This window comes from Scomber scombrus, chromosome 14, assembly GCF_963691925.1.
Source record: "Scomber scombrus chromosome 14, fScoSco1.1, whole genome shotgun sequence".
Classification (NCBI taxonomy): Eukaryota; Metazoa; Chordata; class Actinopteri; order Scombriformes; family Scombridae; genus Scomber; species Scomber scombrus.
This window is the reverse complement of record NC_084983.1, coordinates 12,060,073-12,086,091: the sequence shown is the minus strand read 5'-3', so window position 1 is coordinate 12,086,091 and position 26,019 is coordinate 12,060,073. Positions and strand designations below refer to the sequence as shown.

General features: G+C 39.1%; 1 protein-coding gene across 1 annotated transcript; it reads right to left on the bottom strand.

Moving 5' to 3' along the window:
* LOC133994222 (GDNF family receptor alpha-4-like) lies at positions 1-25,105 on the bottom strand. Its single transcript, XM_062433446.1, has 8 exons — positions 24,730-25,105; positions 10,680-10,946; positions 10,480-10,572; positions 10,008-10,377; positions 6,679-6,788; positions 6,024-6,158; positions 4,707-4,843; positions 1-2,869 (listed from the first exon to the last, which is right to left on the bottom strand). The coding sequence occupies exons 1-8, from the start codon at positions 24,782-24,784 to the stop codon at positions 2,669-2,671; spliced, it is 1,368 nt and encodes a 455-aa protein (XP_062289430.1). The 5' UTR covers positions 24,785-25,105; the 3' UTR covers positions 1-2,668.
* Between the last annotated feature and the right edge of the window lie 914 nt (positions 25,106-26,019).

Here is a 26,019-nt window from a genome sequence, read left to right as displayed (position 1 = left end):
TGTGGCTTTTTATTCTTCTTTTAACAAATTGGCACACTGTTCTGCTATGTCACAAAATTACACAATTATTACACATCATAGTCAAAATCATTTGGCATGTTTGATATGTTTTAAAAACAAGGTTAGCATGTGAAACATATTACTGTACATAGTCTCTCAAATGGATCTTCAGGATACAATCTACAAACTGCCTAACTGGACGGTATTCACATATATATTTTTTATGAATTTGTGGATGAAGAAGCTTTTTTTAAATGTATAATTCATTAACTCATCAAAAAATACAAGCCATGTTTGATGCAAGTGTTTAGTTTACATAGTTTACAAATATGAACAAATGTAATGAAATGTGAAAACTCATGTAAACTCACATTCAGTCATTAAGGCCAGAGCGCACTGGATGTAATTATTGACAATTTGATGCTTTAGCTGCAAGATGAGAATTAGCAGCATCATGGATACTGCTCTACGACACTGCGATGGGTAATGTTTCTTAAGCACATTTATCTATCAATACATCTCTTCAGTGGTCGGGTTCTGGTTTTGTATATTTGGAAAGCAGCTAGACTCAAATATTCAATCCAAAGTTCAAAACATGTTTTTTTTTTCATTCCTACAACTCTTTCTGTCACACTTCAGAGCTTTGATGACCGGCCTTTTCTTCATCCACTTTTTAGCCTCCTGTAGCTGAGCTTTCAACAAGACTGGCGAAAATCCTACATGGTGTCATTTTGCCCTGAAGTGGGTAATGGTCACTGCAGTTCCTCTAACCTTACATTGATTTCCGAACCAAGTTTGATGTATAGTGATGCACCTGCATTTGCAAAAGCACAGCTCATATGCTTCCAGTGCATTTCTGCCTTTTTACAGTCTGTCTTTATCAAATGTTCAGTATTTCATGTCAATAACTCATCATGTAAACAAGTCCAATAGCCAGGGTGAAAAGGTTAGTTCATACTGCCTCCTCAAGTGATATTCAAACAATTACGTTTTATTAATACTACCAACAACATTCATAGTCAGTCTGCTGTAGGATTTGATGAGCATGTAGAGCTGTACTCCTTTAACATGTGCAATAAACCATTTTTTTGGTGTGATGTGCCTTTAAGATTGTACTGACTTGAGTGATTGACTGCTTGAAGATGGTCAGGTAAGTGTGTGTGTGTGTGTGTGTGTGTGTTAAACTTTCACATTATGATAGTAATGATCACATTTTGCTGCTCAACAACAACGCAAGGTCTGTTCGGTGAATAAATAAAAATGAACGCATAACCACAATGAATTGATAGTTTGTTTCACCAGAGACCTCATGAAGCAGTAAAGTTAGAAAGTTTCATTGCAGAGCTTTATTTGCTGCAAATTGGTCCTCAAAATTAGAAGTTTATCCCTCTAAAAAATCTTCGCTATACTTCTCTTCACCTACATCCCTGCAGCCGCGTAATTTCACCAGAAAATGAGCCATAAGAGAAAAAATCATTAACATCAGCAAAAGATATTTCAGGCAGAGATAATGGCTCAATGTGCTGCTCAATGATCAGAGCAGCCAGCAGGCTTTACAGCCTCCTGTGTCCGTCCCTATCTGCGCATCTCACACAACGTTTAAAGCACATGATGAAGGGAAGGAGCACTAAAAACACATCTCCTGAGGACAAAAAAGTGAGAGGGTATGACAGCAGCAAATTGGCTATTTCCTCCCCTGAGCCTTACTCCAGACTTTCCCTGCATGCTGCGCAATTTGAATTGTGCTGTAATTGCTTATGTTGCTTTTCTTGGCTCTTCATTTCTACAATAGAGTTTGATCTCATTGCTTTTGCCTGTGCTTGAAATCTCAGCCACTCACCATGGTAGGAATAATACCATGGTGGCTTGCTAACAAAAGAAGCAGAACAGGGTGACTGCTGCACTCTGCTTTTTAGTGAAGGTTCAAAAGACCTAAGATCTCTCATACATAATGTGATAACACGTCTTATCACTTTTTTAAATGGTGCAATTTAAAAAAAAAAAAAAAAAAAAAAAGTAGAAGTATTTTTAATGATACAAAGCAGTTTAAGAGTGGTGCAGTCTCCTATTAACTTGTTGTAAAGTGGATTATCTTACTGAACCATAGTATGAAGGAGGGAAAGGAAGAGCCGAAGGGGCAACAGAGAAACGGATGTGACATGAGTCATGAAATAGAAATCAAAAGCCATGCTCAGGCTTAGTTGCAGTAGAGAAGACTGGTTATGGTTTTTGGAAGCACATGAAGTGAAGATGGCCTCAGGCAATGTGCTTCTTGTTAAAAGAGGTGATGTACTTTGAGTGTGAAGCAGACTCTAGATAGAGTATTTGCCCAGACAGCACTTCTCAGTTCAACCATGCACTCATATATCTGCTCACGTTGTTCCCTTCCTTTCACCGGAGAGGACTCCAGCAAAGACATGACAGATACGGCAAGACTACTAATATCTTTAACTCTTGAGGAGGCAGTGATAGGAGAAACAGAATCATAAAATAAACGCAGCGGGGCATTGTGACGATGAAAAACAGAAAAGGAAATGTTAAGAAGTAGCTTTTTAATTTTCTTTTCGCAACTGTCCTCTGTGGTTTGTTCTGAGGGCTGTGATGGATTTGAAAGTGGTAGCGAGTGTAAAATGTGAGCACAGGATGGGAAGGAGGATGGATGGAGCCTTCAGTAGCTCCAACACTCCCAGTCCAGGATGAGCGTCAGCAGCAGCATTAATGGAAACACGGGTACTACTCGCGCAGCTGCTCCCCGCTGACTCCCTGTGGCCCCAGATTCAATGTTAGAGTCCTTCTCAGAGTACGGCGGGATTACGTTGAATTCCTCGCTTTCTGCTTTCTGCTGCTCCTCTTCCTCGCTGTCCTCCATCTGAAAGAGTGGAGAAAGAGTGATTTTTCCAGTTAAGAGAGCAGGTGAAGTGTGGAGGGGAGTTCAGGATGTTCAGAACTTCAAGAAACACAAGCAAGTCAATAGAAGTATTGATTATTTTCTTTGACAGTATTTGAATTGTTGTATTACTGTTTTCATATTACTGTACTATGTTGTACAAGAGTTGCTCAGATTGGGGGTCAGACTTTGTATTTTTTATTTCAGAAAAAAGAAGCACATGGTCATAAAAGATATCTGGGATGTCCAAAATCCCAGGACAAACACAAACTAAAATGTTATCTTAATTGCATTTTATTTGAAATTCTGCATAATTTAAAAGTGAATTACAACACTAACCATCTTTGATTAGCACTGTTGTATATTTTATTCATTAGAACAAACAAGACAAAGCTTTTCTTCTCATATTTAAAATAAAGCTTTCATTTTTGGTTTAATAGTCCTTTTTTGTTCTTTGTTTTTCTTTAAAGTATGTGCATTTATTATTTAGTAATCAATAAGCCTCCTAGGTTTTTTTCCTCTTCTTCCACATTAATTTTTTTTCATGTGTAATGTGTATTTGTTTGATTTTAACCTGTGCAATAAACAAAACCTCAAACAGAGAGGCCTCCTTGTGCATAAAACACTAAGAGGTGGTAACACTATCGTAAGTAGAGCAAGATGATGCCTTACTTACATACCTTATACATTATCTAACGTTAATGCTGATTTGGAGGAAACTATAAAAAGAAACCATGCATGGAAGGCTCCTGCACACTGTGGGGCAAAAAAAGATTGTTAGCTCGCTAAAGGAATTAAGGGACCAGTGCTTTAAAAGAAAAAAACAAACAAACACACCTCCAGTTACTTAGATTTTGAATAATACTCATTCATCAACCCTTAAAGCAAAACCACAACCATTTTATCTCCATTAGTTTCATCGCTGTGGCTGAGAAAACAATAACAATGTATTGGCAGAAATCCCACATCGAGGTCAGTTCCGAAAACTATCTGATAGTTACTCGGCTCAAAGCCAATCTGTCCAACAAAACCTGTTTCTGTGCTTTAATGGTGACATAAATACAAACACAGTAAGTGAAGACAATATCAAGGTGCATCGAACAGGAGTAGTCTCTGCAGTGTGATCTGGTCCCTCCAAGCTCCACATGAAGTCATATTTGCAGGTGTAGAGGGCGGAGGAGGGGCAGGTGGGGATGGATGCAACAGTGGTGTCACAACTGTTGACTCCACAATTGCATCATGTGGGCTCAGAGATATATGTTGCAGAGATATAGACTTTTTTTGACCACAGCCACCAACATCACGATGGTCAGAGGTGCAACACACTTAGTAATATGAAACTTTCAGGAGACTTTCACTTTTTTGCATAACATTATGATTTCACAATGCTACAGTACATAATAATAAAAAAACAAAAATGCATCATCTTTAAATGAACTTTGTGTGTGGATGTCAAATGCAGGCCACCAGTGGTACAGTAGAGGATTGTGGGAAGAGGAGATGCAGAATAAGGAGGATTAGGAGGGAGAGAAAATGGGGAATATGGAGCAGCTGGGTGTGCATACATAAATATTAAAAGTATGGGTTCATTCTAATGCTGCAAACACCTACAGCTAATCCTCAGCAACAATGAGAGGGAGGGGGAGAGAAATAATCTGAGTTTACACATGGAGCTGCTAGGCCCAACTCACTGCTACAGTCCCTTGTGATACCTCAGTGTTACCACCTGATATACAGTCAACCACTTCTTCAATTCAGCTTGTAACAAGTGTCTAACATCAGCATATGGTGCGACTGCGAAGATGCAGAGAGCTCTTACGCTGTTGAATTCAGGGAGAGTGTTAACGCTGACGTGGACCCTCTCCTTATAGACGCGTGTGGAGGGCTGAGGAGCTGGCACTGGAGTGTTTTCCACAGGAGGAGGTGCAGATATTCCCATGGAGCTGATGGCACCGCCTGAAACAAAACCAGCAGGGACCATCTTCACTTGCTTCACATCATTACTCATCCTTGAAGCATCACTAAAATAGTGTGAATTTATTAGCAAAGACAAAGCTACAACTAAAACTAAAGCTGGCAATGATTATTAAAAAAAAACTTTTTTGAACTAGTATTTCTTTCACTTCTGTTGTTTTACACAGTAAAGATCATATATAGGAACACATACTGTGCATTTTATAGTGGCTGAGTTACTTATACCTAAGCAGTACTTCTTGAATAGGATCTTTTGCTGCTCTTTCCACCCCTGCTGGTTTGGCAACAATTCAACAAGAAGCCGCTTTATGTTTATCAGATCTGGAGAAAGGATTCATTGACTCCACAAGAACTTGGAAACCACATTCATATTTGGCAGCCAGCCAGACTCAAGAGAGAATGTCTCTTGGCGTTCATTTATTTATCTGAAAACTTTACGGAACAGTGGTTTGCACACTCTATCAATAATAGCAAATTTGAATTCTGTATTAATGCACATTATAAAATGCATCTTAAGATCAATTTAGTGTTTGATAGGAAAAAAGCATCTAATATCTCCTCTGTCATTATCTTTACACAAGAGGAATTGCCAGTAATAGTTGATGAGCTGCTTTTGGCTTTTGCGTTTGGAAATAATCTGTCAGTCAAATTACTGGATTGAATTTTACAAATAATAAAGTGTTCATGCTTTTACTTAAATCTCTTAAATACCTGTTTCAATATCACCATGTGTAATAATCATAAATAGCTCCTGTATTGATTTGTATTTAACATATTCTTATGTGTCATATATACAGTAATATGATCATAGTTGACATGACACTAAATGCACCCTCATCTTTGCTGTAGTTTCAACATCTAGATGTTTAATGTATGCACTTTCACAGGTCTATATTTTTATTTCTGGGACTCTCTTTTATTATGATATATTAACAACAACTTTAGCAACAAAGGCTTTGGAAAGATCTGACATCATCGTGAGGAGGAAGTAGAGTTAACTTGAAGCATTCATAGCAGGCTGAAGCCATGGTGTTTGACTCGCAGGGGAGCATTTTACATATGTTCACCTCAAATTTTTACCATATTTGTGTCTTTCTGACTCACTAAGTATAAGCAACCCTGAACGTGCATTGTACAGTCTGCCACATGACTCTTCACTCACGCAGGCATATATTGTTGTTGAACATGTGCAGGATACGCTGACAGCCCTGCCATTCGTTCCCACTTCCGTCACATGTGCACCACTGGGCCACATCTGTGCTGCTGTTGCTCACATAGTTGGGAGTCATGATGGTGCCTGGATATAGAAAGAAGGCAAAAGCCATATTACAAGTGCAACTTTGAAACACTATTAGAGTAATATTTCCCTTAGCCAGAATATTTTCATTTTCAGCACACACCTCTGTGGAAGGTGAGACACAGTCTGTTAACAATATTAGTTGCTATGGGGATCCAGTGTCACCACATTTGCAGCTATCGATATTGATAACTGCAGATACACAAAATTACTTTCTGAAAAATACAGCATGGGAAACAGAAGGAAATAATATTACCTGGATCTTTTTCTCCGAGCTGCTGGAAACGCAATTTTTAATTCAAGTTTTTTAAAGCAGACTGGATCCCCAGTGCAGCCAATATAGCAGTTGACTATTTATTTATTTATTTTCTGCAACAAAATAAAAATTACATAAGGAAAATATCACTGTTAGACACCTACTGATGATTTCCAGTAACGAGTCTCTTGAGTAGCTCTATATCTGTTTTTTCCCCCTGAACTATTCCATCTTTCAGCCTCTATTTCTTTTCTTCCACCTCACCTATGAGTCCAGCGTAGGCCTTCAGGCACATGGCTCTGCTCTCACGCATACAGCCAGAGGCAGACACGGGGGAGGGCTGACAGTTGTGTTGGAAATCAGCAAAGCGGGATCTGAAAAAAAACAAAAACATATAGAAGTATAGACATGAAATGTTTTTCATGTGTCAGCACTGGGAGAAGAGTGACAATTTTAAAAGGTTGGCAATTTTATTTTTGGCAAAACCAAAAAAACAGGAAAAGATTGGTATGTACTTGTGTTTAAATCACATGTTATATTAAAACCATGTGAAAAAACGTTGTTGTTTTCTGGCCCTTAGTTTCTAAAGCCAGTAATGGTGGCCCTCCTGCACAATAACAGTCCCCCAAAACACCCACCTCTCTTTGGAAACTTCAAAGTCAAAAACTTTTTTGTTTTTGTTATGCAAAATATAAAGTCTACTATTAGTATTGCATTGTAATCCTATAGTCAAACAGAAAGTAGTTTTAAAAAAAGCAGATTTACTTGATTAGTATTGATGGTATGAATAACATCCTCAGTGCTGACAGTATCTCGGGGTGGCCCGATGTTCCCATTGTTCACAATACATCTATTAAATGTGCACACACAGTCTAAACCATTGTTACTTGTAATTTATAGCTGAATCACTCAGTATCCATGATCAAAAGCAGATATCTTGAGTTGAAACTGAAGACACTTCATGAAGGCTGTGAGTGTTTCTTTGCTTTTGCTACACTCTTCAGAGGAAACACATGGTAGCCATGAATGCAGAACAGAGGAACCTCATGTCAACTGTAGTTAGAGCTCCACTCATTTGTTTTGAATTTGTTAACAAATGTCAAAAGGGCCACCTGTATATGTGCTGTCTGGGTCACTCAGAATGGTTCATTGCATTGTTAAAAATAATAATAAAAATTACAATTTTGTCTTTGATGATTGTGATTCAAAAAGTATTTCATGCATGCAGCCCATGCAACCTTTATTATACACATTTACCCATGATTCCCTTGATGTAGCTAATTGAAAGGTCAGGTGAGGGCAGGAATTGGAAATTGAGCAGGTAAGAAATACAATTATGAATACTATTAGCTCCTGCAGCAGTTGAACTTGTTAAATCATGTGTATCACACAATAGGCTCAACCTATACATTTTTGTTGACCCTCTCCCGCATACAAGTGGCATGTGAAAGTTTCTCCACACTGAAGCTTATCAAGCATCGCCTTGGGAGCAAAATATCACAGCACAGTTTGGATGCCGTCAAGGACTCGAACAATGTGATTGACAAGGTTGCGGAGAAAAGTAAATTCCTTCATAGCTTGTTAACCACATTAAGGTAAGGCACATTTATTTATTATTATATACTGTGGCTGTGCAGTGCTCTTTTAATGTTCTGATGAAGATATTGTAATATGAACTGTGGCTGTGCAGTGCTCTTTTAATGTTCTGATGAGGATATTGTAATATGAACTGTGGCTGCGTAGTGCTCTTTTCATATTCTGGTGATGCTGTTATATTATTATGCACTGTGCCTTAATGCCGAGCCTATGTATTTGTGCCTTTAGTGGAGCGTATTGTGTTACAGCACCTAGCGCTCTGCTGCTCTCAGATCGTGTTAAATCATTGTCGGCATATGTCAGCGACTATAGCGATTATAGTGTGTGTAGTTTTGAGTGTGTGTTAATAATAATAACAATAATAATGCATTTTATTTAAAGGCGCCTTTCAAAGCACTCAAGGACACCTTACAAGGCACAAAAAACACGACAACAGTACATCAAACAATAAAAATCAGGTAAATTTTAGTGCAAAGATAAAGAAATAAATATGAATGTGACTATAAAGTACATCAGTGCAACAAATAAGCAAGAACATGATTGCATAGTTAGTGTGAGACAGAGTATGCCACTCTGAATAAGTGCGTTTTCAGGCGGGATTTAAAGGTGGAAACAGAGTCCGAAGTGCAAATGTCTGGTGGGAGAGAGTTCCAAAGGCGGGGGGCAGATCGGCTGAAAGCTCTTGACCCCATGGTAGTTACAATGTTGCAAATTTCTACATTCTATTGAGTCTGTAAGGTTTCATCTCAAGTTTTTCATATTAGCATTTGGGTGGGGTTGGTGTTAGGTTTGGAAATAGGGCCGGTCTGTTGCAAATGCCACAGCTGTTTACTGATCCCAGTCCGTCACTGGTTACCAATATGGCAATAAGGGATTTGGCACAATCTTCTCAAGTCAAAGTACAAAGTACAATTAGCCTCACAAAAGCCACTTAGTTGTGAACACAAAACTGACATCATCACCTTTTAGGTTGACAGGACACACTTCTATGAAAGTTGGGGAACTTGATAATAATGTTGCCCCGTAACTGCTGGATGTGTAAATAAGCAACTGTTTGCTAAACAGTTGCTTATTTACACATCCAGCAGTTACGGGGCAACATTATCATCCAGTTGGAGTCGTGTTTCTGTCCACCTAGTGAATGTAAGTCCAATATTTACTCTCCTTGAGCTCCTTTTTTGTCTCTACCAACTTCTGAGGGAAATATTTGTCTCTTTAGCTGCTAAATGATCCACTGTGTTCACCTAACTGTGTCTGTTTGCCATTTGATACTGAGCTTGTTTTTGCAGCTAAAAACAATGCTAAAAGGGCAGTGAGAGAGAACCATAACAGTGAAGTTGTAGCTGGACAGATAAACGATAAATGAAAATATTTATAAAGCCTTGTAGAGCTATCTGCGATGCCTCTGACACTACACATCATCATTTAATACATTGTAATTACTGTAGATTATCTTCGCTTCAGAGCAAACTGCTCTGAGCCCCCTATTCTTAGTTTTTGTCTGAAAAAAAATCCCTCTTGATTTTTTTGTGGGCACCTCCTTTTATTCCATCGCAATCAATTTTCTGGTACATTATTACGTTTCTTAGTGTGTTTCTACCGCTAAATGGTGGTCACTAGAATAGTGTGAAACCAACAGATATAACAGTATACGAGTTTCGTCCGCTACAGATTTACTACCCTCTTCAGTTAGCTGAGATGTGTATAACATTGCAAGCATGCTCATGGTACCTGCTTATCAAAACATTGCTCCATAGCGCCACTATAGGTCAAAAACTCGACAGTGTTCCTTTAAAGTTGACATTTTTGTACACTATGTTGAATGTGGACCAACTAGCTTAATCAATTTTTTGTGGTTAGCTTTGTAGTATTTGTGTCCAATTACTAGTTCAACAATTAAACTGATTTATTTTTTTCTGTGTTGTTCTATACTGAAAGACCCTTATAAAGGGCACTTGATAATGCACTGTATCAATACACCCAAACAACCTTCTTACCTACACAGCTCGTCTTTGGAGCAGTAGTTCTGCAGGCTGAGGCAGTTGGGCTTGCCCACTCTCTCCTCCCCTCTCACATTCTCCTCATAGGAACATGACGGGACGATAGTTTTCCTCCGGCGCTCCCCACACAGAGTATCAGAGCAGGGACAGAAGAGCAACGCAAAGCTGTATTCCTCTGGCACGCGCTCCAGGAAGCGCCGCAGGGCTTTGTGGCATTTCTGACGGTTACAGCTGTTGTCAGAGGCTGTTGCTCGCTTGGTGCAGGCTACAACATATTCTGACCGCAGGGCGCCACATTTCTCATACAGGCCACAGTCCTGGGCTGCCTTCAGACACTGGTTTTGTCCATCCACAGAAAGAGAAGAAGCTGGTGGTTGTCATGAGGAAAACAGAGTTATGTATATCAGGAGATAAAAATTGTGACACGCTGTTATATTTGTGGCAAACTTTTAAATATTTATAGTAGTACCTGCCATGATGGAGGCCATACGTGACATCTCAATGTTCCTCACCAGATTCAACTTCAGTTCTTCATATGGGGACACTTCATACTCATCATATGCTAAAACAGCAGTTAAGAGTATTATTACATTGATTATTCAGGTGAGAACTTAAAAAGACCCCCTTCTTGTCACACACACACACACACACACCAATGCTTAAGCCCACCTGCAAATCTCACTGTCCAGTAGACCTTGAGGCAGTGCTCCTCCCTGCGAGAGCCCCGCTGACACTTGCAAACCTGGAGGGGGCGGTAATGGTGCAAGCTATTCTGGGCCTCCAGGCACTCCAAACGGGCATCTGGACCGAGAGGCGACACCGCCTCCTCAGCTGCACAGTACTCCAGCAGTCGATAGGGGACCAGGCAGGACTGCTCCTGGATGCAGCCCTGCTCCGCCACCAGACAGTCTAAGGACGCAGACACTGGCACACTTCCTGGAAGAGAGTTGGATACTGTGAGTGGACATAGCTGCTGGTTGTCAACATTACCACCAATATGTGCATTAATGTGTTTTGCTGAGTAGCTGGGTTTATGGTACCCCCATTCACTGTTGGTCCTTAAGCTAAATAGGCTCCACAGACCCTCCACTGTGCAATGGGTTACCATAATATCCAATGCAGATGATTAAATTGAAAGCACACAAGTGTAATACGGTAGAAATGTGGGTGAAACCAAGTAAACACAGGAGTCTCCTGGATATTTAATAACTCTATGGGTTACATTAGGGTTATAATAATTTCAGAATAGTTTATTCTTCTTCTCACTAGGACTCCTTGTTGACTTCTCTCCTCTTGGATCTCTTAAGTATGCGATCTTACACCTTTGCCTTTTTATTGTTCCATCATTTTTTCAACACAGTGTTTTGTTATTTGTACTAAGGAGAGTTTCAGTGTACTGTGTGGAGTCGAGTAACATATCCTAGTCTTACGTTTCTTATCACACAACGCAGTGCTCCTGGGTCAGCAAGCTCAACATACGGTATCATAAATTCAAAGAAATTGATAAATTGTGCCTTGATGGATATCAGGCTGTGCATTATTCTCCTCCATGGAACATTTTCCTATCAGCATTCTGTAGAAACACCTTATATTCAGCCAGTGGTACTAATTAGCTTACATGTCTATTCACCACAGAGATAATGTATTAATGATTTTAGTCATTTATTTTCTTGTACCTCCTTTTCATAAGCTGGTACCCTATAAATGAACACTGCCAGTTGTCCCATTTCCAGAAAACACTAACCATTGTCTTTCATTTTTCATACCAATAAGGACAAAGATATATTTCCAAACTGTATTCAGATTAGGTTAGATTAGATTGATACCCTACCCTGATTTTTTGTAGCTTGAATTTTGTGTCTTCTAATAATCATGGGCATCCAAGATTTGAGACTGGATCTTCTACTGGTTCTCCTCAGGGCTGTATTTTATCCACCTTACTGTGCATACTATATACTGACAGCAGCAAGAACCTGTATGAGAATAGGTATATTACCATATACCTGACAATTCAGTCTGCTTCACAATGAGAAGTCTGGGCACGGGAAGGTTTTAGATGATTTTATTGACTGGTGTAAATCTTCCGACCCAAAGATCAACAAAAGCAAAACGAAGGACATGCTGATTGATTTACCCCACTCCACCTCAGGCTGTCAACACAACACAGTTGAGACTTAGTACCTACAAATATCTGGGCACAATCATCGATGACAAACTGCAATGGGAGGATAACAAAAATGCCAACCACTGCAGAGCACAACAAAGATTGTTTTTACTGAGGAAGCTACATTCTTTTAAAGTGGATGAAACCGTTATGACTCTGTTTTATAGATATTTTATTAATTCAATTTTAACTTTCTTCCTGATCTGCTGGTTTGGGAATCATACGGTGAGACCTAAAACAAAGCTACAGAGGGTGGTGAACACCTGCTCTACAATCACAGGGGTCTCCCAGCTCATTCTTTCCGCTCTGTGCAACAGACACCTGGTCAGAAAGGCCATTTATATCCTGCGATGTCCCACCTCCCATCTCCTAACCCTGGCACCAGGAAAACCACCTTCTGCCCTCTGGGTGGAGGTATTGGGTCCAGGGCTCTAGGCTTCTTTATTGCTAAGGCGATGGCTGCCTTTAACCATAAACTATGGTCTACCTTTGATTGTTGCACATTGCAAACAAACTTGTATCTTTGTTGTTTTTGTTGTAACCGTCTGTACAGTATGCTTCATGTTACTTGGTGTTAACAGTTTTTTGTTGTTTTCGTATGCACAGAATGTTTCTCCCATGTTTTTTTGCTCTGCCAGAATTGCCATCCAGTTGAAAAAAGAAAAGATTTTGTGAATTGAATTAAGGTAGTCATAAAATAAAATCTAGAAGATGAATCAAAAAGGACGTTGTGGAAAGTGAATTTGGTAGTTTCCTGCATCAATAAGGATGCTTCTCAACAGTCAACTCTCAAGTCTCGGATGCCTGATCTTCCTTTAAGTACTTCCTGCAAGTACCACACTTGTTCATTGAGTATCATGTTATTCTTGTCATATTGGCATAAACACAAACTAACTTGCACAAAAGCACTGCTGATATTATTGTGGAAGGACACATGAACAGCTGGGGGCAAAACCTTATGCAGCAAGGTCCCTTTCACTTAGAACAAGCTTTACACCAAATCTGTTACAAGTCTCCATGTAACCAATTTATGCAGCACAATTTACCTTATTTCCCACCAAACCAACCAATACTTTTGCTCCCAGTTTTGTTTTCAGCTGGATCATCTGTCTGGATTCAACTCAAATGTCCACTATGAGGATGTGTCGACCCCTGACATTCCCTCAGACAAATATTTTAATCTGACAGATGCATTTGCACATGTTGTATCAAACTATGCTACATGAAGTTATTGTAGAATTACATCTGCTGTATGCCTTGAAAAGGATTCATCCCTCTAAGTTATGAGTACAAATGTGTCGCATATCACCAATCACATTACTTTCAGTAGAAAAACATGTCATGTTGGTCCATAGTAATTAAGCATTAAGGGTGTTTTGATTGGCAGTGTTCTCTCCAGAATGGCTAGAAGTGGACAGACTACAAATTATTTCATAAAACTGATTGTTGCTCCAACATAATGCTGGAAGGCCAGAATCAGCCTGAGGGAGACGAAAGAAAGAAAGTGAAAGCCCTCTCCATAAAAATGCATTTTGATGGAGCATTTCAGGAAATTAATTTTCTCAAATGTGACACATAATTGTCCCCAAAATTACACTTTTTACACAGTGATTTCAGACTGAGAAAGAAAACAGCTTGGGAAGGCAATATACACACACATTTTCCGCTTTGTCTCATTAATTTGTTATATCCTGTCACATTTTAAGGAGTAGGCGGACAAACATTTTGAAAAAAAAAAGTTCTCCAACCAAATATAAATGTTTGAACTGCATGTCTGTTAACAAATATCCGTACCTATTTTATTCTCACATGTGCTTATGCTTCAGCGCATTAACATACACATCACACAAGCTCATGTACAAATACACACAGCATTGTGTTAGATCGGTCACACACTTCGATTAAGCTCCTGCTGACTGGTGGTACAAAGTGTGGCTGCAATCCAATTCTTCTGCAGCATATTTTGCAATCTCAGACGCCACACGAGGTCCACATCTCACTTTGGCATGAGACATATCATAAACAGAGGCTACGCTTCATCGACACTACAGGAAACCTGCCAAGGATACTGCAGTGACTCCAAAAGGGGAGGTGAGAAAAAAAAAATCAACAACACTAGTTACACACAGGGCAATGAGTCATATTCACAGTTACAGCTCCCCAAGGTGTGTAAAAGTGATGATTACATGTCTGTCTGCTTATTTATATATCATGATACCTTGATAATTACACTAAAGCATTAAATCCCACTGTGTTTAGCTGCAGTTTAAACGTACTTCATGTAATCTCCTGTTTGGCCAGTGAACAGTTTATTCATTATTCCTTCTCAGTGTTTGCTCCCTCAGGCTTACCACTGATAAAGAAAGACTATCAGCAATTTTATTTTCAGAGAGACTTCCTTTGTGCGCACTCTCTCTCTCTTCTCTCTCTCTCTCTCTCTCTCTCTCTCTCTCTCTCTCTCTCTCTCTCTCTCTCTCTCTCTCTCTCTCTCTCTCCCTCTCTCTTTCTCTCACACACTCACACAGCGATAACAAAAACCTATGAATGTACCAAGCAGCTCCGTTAAATCTTGTCCAGTAGACAGGTCATAATTATTTTAATAACTTGAACATTATTTAATATCATAATGATGAAGAGGCACTGAACTCACACCAAGCTGTTTGTGATGCAGCAAATTACTGAAGTAAAAGTCTGGGTTAAGTCAAGTCTACTCAAGTCAAACATACGTTATCTCAGGGCACTTTTCAAATAGAGCAGTTCTAGACTGTATTCTTTAATTTACAAAGACCCAACATCTCCCCACGAACAAACACATGGTGACAGTGGCAAGGAAAAACTCCCCTTTAATGGAAAGAAACCTCAAGCAGAACCGGGCTATAGGTGGGTGACCAATTACTTCGACTGGTTGGCTTGAGTGAGAAAGAGGGAGGGGGAGAGAATAGAGAGAGACACAGAGAAGCACAACAATAATAACAACAATCGTTTTAAGAAGAGAGAGAGCAAGAAGGAGAACCAGACCCAAACAAACTGAAACAGAAGGGGGAAAAAAGGCAAAACAGCACTATTAACAATAGAACAGGCAAGCAAAATAAAAATGTTTTGCATGTGTATCTTAGATTTTCTTATTTTAGTAAGCATTCGTGTAGGCTAAGTGTGTGCTATGTGGGTACATTCTCTATGTGAAAGATATAGAGGGAGAGAAAGCAAAAAGATGGAGGGGGTATTAACCAAAGGAAGACAGGAAAAGAAAAAGAAAGAAAACAAAATAACATAGCTGAATTGCTCTAGAAGGGCATCTCTGTTGGGCTCCGAGGACAAAGAGGCACCAGGGGTAGGTCAGGTCAGGACAGCTGGGTCAGGGCAGAATGTATTTATTTATTTTCCCTTCCGTTTTCTCCTTTCTTTTTTATTTTTGTTTGTTTGCGTGTTTTATCTTCTTTTTTTCTTAATCTTCAGTTCCTGGAGTGGCTGGTCTGTTGGAGGTCAGACCCCCTTTAGAACAACCTCCACTGCGACACGAAGGGTCTGTTCAACTGGATCTCAGGAGCAGCTTTCTATTTGTAGAGGGGCTTAGCAGGGGTTCAGGTCCTCCGTGCCCAAGCTGTCCCAAACTTGTCTGGTCGCCCAAGCCCCCCAGGCATCCCCTAGGCCCCCAGGGCAGAGTCTTCCGTGGTCCCATCAATCAGATATGGTTGGGATAAAGTGATGAATATAATATAACATAGATAACATAACAAAATATACATGAGTATGCAAACATGTTCATTATTATTTATTTACATGAATTAGTAAATAATAATGACACATTTAAAAAATAATTAGAAAATGAGAGAAAGAGCAAATAGAAAGAGAACATGTAGATGTAAGTGAGGAGGTTCAGTGTAATAGTTAATTGTATGCGATATATGACCTGAATGTTAAGATGCCTGTGTAATGTCCCGCTTGTAAAATGGTAGACATGAATAAAGTTAAGTTTAATAATTGAACTGAACCTAAGAGAGTGAAATTCTTCTTTTTACCAAATACTTAGTTCTATTAACTCTTCAAATTATATCAAACATATATTAATATCACAATAGTAATAATAATAACCATCAAATTCTAAAAATAATAAAGATAAATAATATCATGCAATAATTGATAGTCCATTATTATATATATTTTACACAGTTATCAGCATCATAATCATCATTCTATGAACATGGGTAGTAATATTAATTGTAGTCTATATTCTATAATCATGATAATGATCATTGACAATAATACCAATAATTATCATCATTGTGAAAGATGATAATATGTAAATATAAATCATATGCAGATAAACAACATATCAATACATCCTGATATATTATAATAACAATAACAATAGAAATACAACTGATAATAAAAATAGCAGGTGTGGGTGTCAGGTATGACCACGGCAGCAACCACAAACAATGGAAGCCTGTGATCCATAACCAGGTGCTCCGCGACTATGATCCATAGAGAGCAGTGAGACGGGTTAAGGGAATGGATGGGGTAAATGCGAAGTGTGTGTTTTAAGAAGAAAAAAATGAATCCGAGAAAACCGAATGGGAGATGAATTACTTTGATATGTGAGCCATAATACACTCTATTGATTTTTCACTGAGTTGATTAATAGAATTTGTGAAGCAAAGCTGAGGAAGGTTAACGCCATAAATGGCAAAAACGCACACCAACGTTTACAGGGAGTGAATCGGTTTGGCAAATTTCTCTCTCGTCCTTTCAAACATCTAAGATGGGCAGCAGAGCGTCCAGATTGTTGGGTAGTAATTTGACGTGAGAGGAGACCGTGGCAGGAGAGTGTGACTCTGATGTGAAGTGTGTTTGGGGACTGTAACAGAAGGGACTTCTTGGAAGGAAGTCACAGGCTCGAGGAGGCAAAAGTGACACATGCCCCCAACTTCTCTTTGCACTCATTCATCTCACCTGCAGTAAAACCAATGAAGTCCTAACTGGGCTGGACATAGAGTGTGTTTACATGCACATTAATATTCCACATAAAAGCCTGCTATGGTCTTCGTTTGTATAAGGTTACTTTGGTTCTGTGTCTGTGGATACCAGAATTGACTGATGATAACTAATATGTTTGAGCTTTGCTGGATATAATTTTATCCCGGTTTGTGTAAATGGGATATGATATTCTTATGTGCTTTCTCCTAAACTAAATATATGCATATCCTCATTATTGCACTGTAAATTTGAAAGTAAATGCACTAATTGACCTTTATTATAACAGATCATACTGGAAAACATGGCATTAACAAATGGCAGCAAATAATCTGAAGCACAATAGAGCACATGTTTGTAAGTCAAAAGTAATGATGGTTTCCCTGCCAGAATGCCTATTTTAATTTTGATGCAAGGCACTGAATTTAAAAAATATATAAACGCTGGACAGAGCAGATGGCTAATGAAAAGCAGGCCTTTGTTAACATTAGCGACTAGTAGATTAGGTCCAAGCCTAAAAATAAACAAGAAATTTCCCAATGAGTGACCCCATCTTATTCCAACAATTAAAATACCTTTATTTCACACAGTAAGGCTGGATTAAAAGCATGGCACCATAAGCTTCTTTTAAGAGGCATTAAAGGGAACACATGCACATCGTGCACATTTCCAGGTCTATATTTTTATTCAAGACCTCAACTGGCAAATCTTTGCATAATTTACAGTTTTAAAAAAACGAATTATTTATCTTATATTAGCCATTTATGCAGCCCTTCAGTTCAGCTTCTGTCTGAAACAAGCCGTTTTACCTCCTGCCCCCCTCCCGATGACCCCACTTTGTTCTGATTGGTTAGCTCCTGGATGCTGCCCCTTGGCCGACTTCCAGTGGTTCCATATGCTATGTAAACAGCTATGTAATAGGATTTCACTCCTTTTCTTGTTCTTTACTCGAAATGGAAACTTCTCTCAGATACATCTGTAAATGTTCATGCCTGAATCAGATATACATTATTTTTATGTATTTGATGGTGCCTTGTGGAGTCCAGTGCTGTTGATTACGTGTCCCAGGTATTCGACAGAAGGTTAAAAAAACTCACACTGTCTTTCCGAACTCTCAGAGCATATTCCTCTGACCTTTGTAGTGTTGCATCCAGGTTCCTTAAGTGTGATTGCTTATCTGGTCCTGTGATAAGCAGGTTGTTTAGGTAGCACTCATAAAGTGTATTGGAGCAGAGATAATCCCAAAAGGACCTGTACAGACCTTTGCATGTCACTATGGTCAATAGTTCCTGTGACTCTGGATCAATATGTATCTGGAGATATGACTGACATTAATCTATCTGACTAAACTTCTGTCCTCCAGCCAAACCTGAAAATTGGTTGTTGATGAGGGGTAATGGATACTGTTCTGCAGTCAAGACAGGGTTCACAGTGACTTTTGAATCACCACAGATCCTTGGAGTCCCGTCCTTTTTCATGATTGGAACAATTGGTGAAGTCCATTCGCTTGTCCTCTCTCGTTCCAATCCTCCGCTTTAAACTAATCTGTCTAATTCTACCTCTACCTTGGGTTTGATGGCATACAGGACTGGTCTAGCTTTTAGACACTTTGCTGTGCTTCCTGATTTGTGCTTAACAGTAATGTCTATCATGCTGCCAAGTTCTCAGTCAAAAACTTTGGAATGAGATCTCTTTTAGGGGACCCGTGTCTCCATCACTAACCAAGAACACTTCTTGCCAGTTAAATCTGGGCTTTTGCAGCCACCTGCAGCCTGGCAGAGCTGGACAGTTTCCTTGAATGATGTACAGTAGACACGTCTTTTTTTCTGCTTGTTGTGTTCAACACTGTCACATCCACAACTCCTTACACTGGAACAGCCTCACCAGTGTAGGTCCTTAACTTGAACTTGGTCAATCAAAGAGTAAGGTGCTGCAGCTTCTCCTTGTAAACAGCATCTGATACCATGGTTACACAGATACTGTGTCCTCTTGTATCTGCATTGCTTTATTCTCCAGAAGTGGTGTGAACCAGCAGCCATCATCACTGTGCATAATAGATAAAGCATGCACTGTATCTTCATCATCATTCTCACAGTCACTCTGCTTGTCCTGGCTTCAGGTTAGCCTCAGTAAGTGATAGTTTCTGTTTCTGTCACATATGGTGTCATTGAGTGAAAGTCCAAATTTACAATGTTCAAATAACTGTTTCAGTGCAGCTATGAACTGTGAAATAGATTTACTCTCTTCCTGGTTCAATTTATAGAATCTGAACCTCTCTGTGATAATCAGTGGCATAGGAGAGTAGTAATTTGCTAATATTGTCACTATTTCATCATAGGACATGTCCCCTGGCTTGTCAGGTTGCACTAGACTGTGCAGTAGGTTAAATGTTTTTCCTCCCATAACACTTAAGAATGTTGGCACTATGACATCTCTTTTAATCTTGTTAGTGAGTACAAAATATTCAAACCTCTTGATGTATGAACTCCAGTGTTTTGTGCTTTCCTCAAATGGTCCAGCATTTACAACCAGCACAATCATTTTCAGTATTCATTATTTTCCTCTGATTTCAGCAATTAGCCTTACCCGTATGCTTATTTTTGCTGTTAGCCAGTTCTCTTCCTTTTCACTTTCCTCATTTTCCTCTTCATTATTTCATTTGACATACTGATCTTATGTTATTTGTGGTCCAGACATAGTCCTTGTCTTCTCATTTGATGTCAGTCTCCTTTCCATCGTGGAAAGCACTCTCCACCATTCTAATGCTATCTTGTCTACACTGCAGTAGCTAGCTCACATCATTAACCAGCAAGTTTGACCTTGTGCCGTACACCCAAGTGAAACTTGCAAAGAAAGCATTATCTCATAACCAGTTTTGTTGTATACTCATTCTATCATTTTGTAAAACAACTAATAATGAGGGGCTATGATACCATGTCACGAATGTTACACAAGGGGGGGCATGACCATATCACAAAAGGCACACACTTTCAATACACAACAAATGTGTTTTGGTACTGTAGATTTCCAAGCATCCAAAATCAATATTCACATGAACACATAATCTACACAGCAGCCATTTACTGTACAAAACAGCTTCCTAATACCTCCAAAAAATTATTGCTGAGTAAACAAGTTATTCTGCACTCAATTTTCATAACAACTTGTATTGCACTTAATTGCACTTAAAAGTTCCCCCATTGTTCTGTGCGTCATAATCCCAGAGAAACTTTTGTGCCATCATCTTTAAAACTCCTTTCTCGTTAATCTCCACCTGACACTGATGGATGTCATTATTCTCTTCAAATTGTCTACCTCCAATTTTGGCCAAATCATTCAAAATTTGTCTGTACTTCATGTGTCGATCCCACATTTTGTCTTCAGCAGCTCCTGTGGCTTGCTTCACGCAATCACATCAGAACCACACTGATGGCGGTAATAACATGTCAGTAAAGAACAAATATGCAGTCCCACTTGATAATGAGCAGAAGAAAAATACGAAGTCCACTTCAAAGAACACCTTGAGTTCTTTTTTTTCAATCGTCTTTATGGAAAGCTGCAATTTAATTTAATCATACATTGGCTGAAACAGATGCCCTGCTAACTTCTTTACAAAAAGCTGTAGGCGTAACAAAGTTTCATATACTGTATTGTAAGTCCAAAATTGCTAGAAATTGCCTTACATATGTGAGTAAATTACACCTTTGTTTACTCCTCAATTTGTGCAAGCTAACAAGAGTTTATCTCTGTGTGACTGAGACTGCAGCACAGTTGCACTTGCCTTGATCAGTTTTTAGGCACACACCCCACAGAGACAACTCCAGCCCTGGAATTATGTGGAGGCCCATGCAGCTTTCAACAAGGTGAACACTTACAGTGAGGAATAAATAACTCACTGGGTGACCATTCTCATTATTGTGGCATACATCAGAGACCAGACCACCCAAAAAGAATAAGCAGAGTAGCTTTTCCCAAACAACTGACATGGGTAAGAACGGGTTCTAAAAACCTCTCCATACAGCTTGTTTAACATAATCCAGGCATTCTAAATGCACGTAGTGATGAAACAAACATCCAATATTAAGGCACCACCAAAGCTTACAACTTTATATCATGTACAACAATCATCATTTCATGTTCTGAATCAACAGCACATGGTTATGGCATTGGATTTTGCAGCCACGTCACGTAGGCTACATCCTTCCTCTGCACTCCAGGTAAAATGCATACTTGCATCAGGTGCCGCATCAACCAGTCAGGGTGTCTGGAGCTATGTAAATATTCCAGGCTTCTACATTCTGCTGCATGGTGCAGTCCTAAATTACGATGTGCCAAATCATTTCTTGGCCAGACGGTGACACACATATCGAACCAACAAGGACGTTTTCCATTGGGCCGTGGGTTTTTTGCAAAAATGGCTGATGCCATCAAGTGTGTGAATGTCAATCAAGATGCAGAGCACACACAAACATGTTAAGTATAACTGGTAATGACACATTGATATAAATTCAACAAATTAACATTCAGCAAAGTGAGTATTACCCCTGCAGGGTATCTTCACAGATAGTTGAGTAGTCTATGTGTCATTCAGAAACGCAGATTTTGATATTTAAGTTATTCTGTAAGAATTTTAATTAAAATTATTTCTTTAAAGTGAAACATCAAATATTTGAAATAATTGCATATTCTGAGAGTACATTTTATGTTTTTTTTATCTAATGTCCAATGGGCATGTTGCCAATTTAATCTCTGTGTGCTGTAGTCCTAAATGAAACTGAATTACAACCACGCAGTATTTAAAGACAATGTCTCAGCAGAAAGAGAGGAAAAAGAGAAGAGTATCGCACAGCAGGGAAGATATAGAAGCCAAGGATTGAATAAACCTGAGCGCAGGAGGTCAGGGCACGCCAACCCCTCAGCTTGTATATCAAATAGTCAAACCCTGAATAGAAACAGCTCAAGCATGCAGATGTTAGTCCACCTAAGACCTATGTAACGATCCTCAGCCTGAAATGAGCTCTAAGAAATGTATGACAATCGTGTGAGGGCTCAATCGCGTCCACTAAATGAAGTACCGAAATAGCAACACTCAATCACCAATTGTGGTCTGTTCTGGGACTTTAGGAAGAATTCACAGAGGCCTTGCAGCAAAGGGTCAAAGTCAGGTTTAATGTCATTCAGCTAGCGTTCCATTGATTTATCTGTCAAAGGTACAGAATGGCCATTCATACTGATTTCATGCATTATTTGTGAGATGTCTTTCCACTGCACTGTTATTAAGTTGGCAACAGATGAATGCAACAATACATGCAAACAATAAAACATAGCTGGTAGAGAATAACTGATATGTCATTTGAGTATTAGTTTAAATCAGTGAAACATATCGGGTGAAATAACAGCTTTTAAATCTTTGCTGCAAAGTATGAATCCTGCAGCTGACATGCGATTGTGCATTAGTTCACAAGGGAGTAAGAAAATACATGCAGGTGTTATTCTCCTGCTTTATTGTGGATTGTTTCAATCCTGAGAAGATACATTAATGGCGATGAGTTTTAGCCATGAGCTCTGCGGATCATCAGTGGTGACAGACATTTTAGAAAGGCTACATCTACAGCTGCTCCCACTGTTACAGTGACATTGTTGAGTCACTGTAACAGTAATATCCTACCTTGAGTTTTACAAGGTCAGATATATTACCATGTAAAAATAGCATTGCATAAAATAGAAATCCAGTATACAGAAGCTGTTTATACAAAATTTCAAGTTTCAGTTAGACTAATAAGCAGCTCCTCAAAGATTTGTCTGAAAGCAGACTAAAGTCTAGGGACATCTGTAAACATTTAACTATTCCACCTCTGCTGGAGTTTTTTTTCCAATGGAGTCAGTTAACAAAATCTAAATCCAATCATTTCTTTTGCAATTAATTATAAATGCACAGCAGTTTATCTACTATAATTTGCATTTATAATGACTCAGATCTTGATTAAATAGCACTGCTTTGCCTGGTGTGAATTGCACAAATACCTGACAGGTGGGCTCAACACATGGGATGATATACTGGCTGCCTGAAAGGTTTGACATTCACAAGAAAGCATTTATCATTTTATGATACTAATCTCTAATGGGCAGCCTTATCTGACATTATCTGAATTTTCCTGAATGTTGAAGCCCCCTCCTGTACAACAAGCACTCTGAAAAAATCGAAACAATTACAGTATTTGCGTATAGCTTAGGCTATTAGAGGTGTGTTTTACATGAAGACTATTTCATGTGGTCTGTGTTAACAGTGGGGTTCACAACATACACACAACGACATTCACATGCTAAAAAAGCATTTCTGCTCCTACTAGAGCAGTGAAGAAAACTTGTGACCAAAAATCACATAATTCAACATCAATAACCATGGATCAACAAGCTTTCTGTTCTCCTGGAAGACTTCTTGCTCAGCCACAATCAAGTTATTGACTTCAATGATTATAACTCATTTAGCAGGAGCTTTATACAGTACCAGTCCAAAAATTGGACACACCTTCCCATTCACTTGAATGACAAAGTGTGTCCAAACTTTTGACCAGTAGCTACTGTATGTGTGGATGTGGCAGCAGAGGAGCAGATTACTCCAAATTATTATATATAACACAGACAGCTACTAAATTTCTGTAGTTTTTATTAATTTGATAAAGACAAGTGCCCAGAATTATAAAACACTGAAACTGCAAACTAGTTAGTTATGTTACTGTCATGAAGTCATGCAATCAGTACGTTTTTTTTGCTATCATATAATCCTTCATCCTATCAACTTCTAAGGCACATTTCATGTAAAATATCACTGATTTATGATGTGGTAACCCAAAAGCTTTCAAGTAAAGGAGAACACCATTTAGTCTAAAAGTTGATGTGTGATATTTCCATGACCTGGGACAGTCCAATCAATATTTGGGAGATGAACAACTTTCTTTGGAAGGCATCCAAGAAAGAAAGAACAGACCTGAACCTATGATGTCATCCAGATGTAAAATCTAAGGCTGCTGCTTAGATAATGAATGTGAACCGCATTTTATGGTCGGACCTGTTTAACATCATTTTAAAGGTTGACTCAGAAGTTTCACTCAAACATGGAATAATGTTCTCATCTGTTATTAGTACTCAATATGTCTCACTTTACCTGATTTTGTCTTCTTAAAAAATAAAATGCCCTCTAGTAAATTTACAAAAAGTTACCACTGTATGATTTACTTATTATCAGAGCGTGGGGAGTCTTATTAATATGGAGTATAATCAGCAATAACTGAAATCCAGCGTTATCATGTGCATTTGGGATAGGGGGCTTTGTTATAAGCTACAATTGTTGCTCTCCCGCAGACAGATGCAGGAAAATCTCTGGCATACATGCATCTTTTTCAAAGTTCTTCATACTGGAAAATTAGATATTTTCCGGAAGGAAACACACACTCGGAGCTTCACACCGGCAGATTTAACAGACTAAATTATAACATTTCAACAGTATACATGTATGGTGGGTTATCCTCTAAATCTAAAACAAAGAGACCAGCTGTGAGAGATGAGAAAAGATGTGCTTACCATGAGAGAAGACATTGAGCAGAAGTCCAATGATCATCATCCTGCCCGGTGTCATTGGAGAGTTGAGGTTCTGAGGAAACTCGCACCCGGCTCTCTGCAGCTCAGTGACCTGTCTCCTGCCACATCCAGCCTGCTCTGCTCCCGCTGCTGCGCCCGCACGGACTGACACAGATCGGATAGGCTACAGCACTACACAAAGTTGCCAAAACTCAACCGTGCACACAAACTGAAGCGATTCAAGTTCTCGCGATTTTTGTTATCCCATTTATTTTTCGGATGTTCATCTCTAATTAACGCATTTGGTAGATTTCAATTTCATGGCAGTAGTACTAGGAAAACAGATGTATCCAAAAAGTTTTGCTGCAGCTTATCTCCAGTTCAGTCGGACACTAGTCTCCAAGTGCGAGTTGTGTCGCATTTGCGCTTGCATATGGTTGAGCTGCAGCTCCACAGTTGTCCAGCCAGAGTTGAGATCAGAGAGACTGTGAGACTGCATGGCGCATCTCTGCTAAAGGCGCAATGTGATTGGCCCCTTGAAGGACTGAGTAAGCTCATGGGATGTTAAAATGTTCCCTGTAGGAGAACAGCTGGGTTGTAGCAGCCTGCTCATAAGTTTATGCATCATGATGGACAACAAGGTGTAACTATAGATTGTAGCCTATTAAAAAGTCAGTTACACTGAGTTGGCATGTGTGTAGCATATCAGCAGCATTAACACACACTCATCCACATATTTGTAATTATTATCTGTTTCCATTTGGCTATATCTTATAGGACTATGTTTCTTTTTTATAAATAATTGGCTTGTCCCCTTATGTGTCTGATGAGGTGAGGTTAATGTTAAATGTTAAATTAAATATGTCCCTTTTCCTCTTCTGCCTGGAGACCAGTATGCAGTCCCACTAACTGGTCTGCACCTTTTCCATTCATATCAGCTTACAGCAGGACTGGGACTGTGAAATTTCCACTTGTTCCACTGCTGCAGCCTATACCTGTGGGATAGTGGAGAGGGGTTGCTTGGTCCAGCAGGGGTGACATGTTGTGAGAAATACTAAAATCCTTGGAATACACCTGCAATACTGAGTGGTGTCTTTTTTGTTTGTTTGTTGTGTTTTTTGTTCACCCAAAAATAAATTAATTGTGCTGTTTTTGTGTATACTGTTAGTCTTATACGGTGAAATCTGTGGGACTGGATCCTATGAGATATTTTATCAACCATTAGGCACAGAGAATGATGCAAGCCTCTTTAGTATCCCCCTCTAGGATATAAACAAAAAACAAATTTGCACA

Bases quoted from the DNA above. Each gene is read 5' to 3' on its own strand.
- LOC133994222 (XM_062433446.1), bottom strand. From the start codon at position 24,784: ATGACACCGGGCAGGATGATGATCATTGGACTTCTGCTCAATGTCTTC. The intron at 6,789-10,007 runs GTAAGAAGGTTG...GTTTTTTTTCAG, and splicing joins TCCAAAGACGAGCTGTGTAG to ATCCCGCTTTGCTGATTTCC. The intron at 2,870-4,706 runs GTAAGAGCTCTC...CCACTCTTTCAG, and splicing joins CTCTCCCTGAATTCAACAGC to ATGGAGGACAGCGAGGAAGA.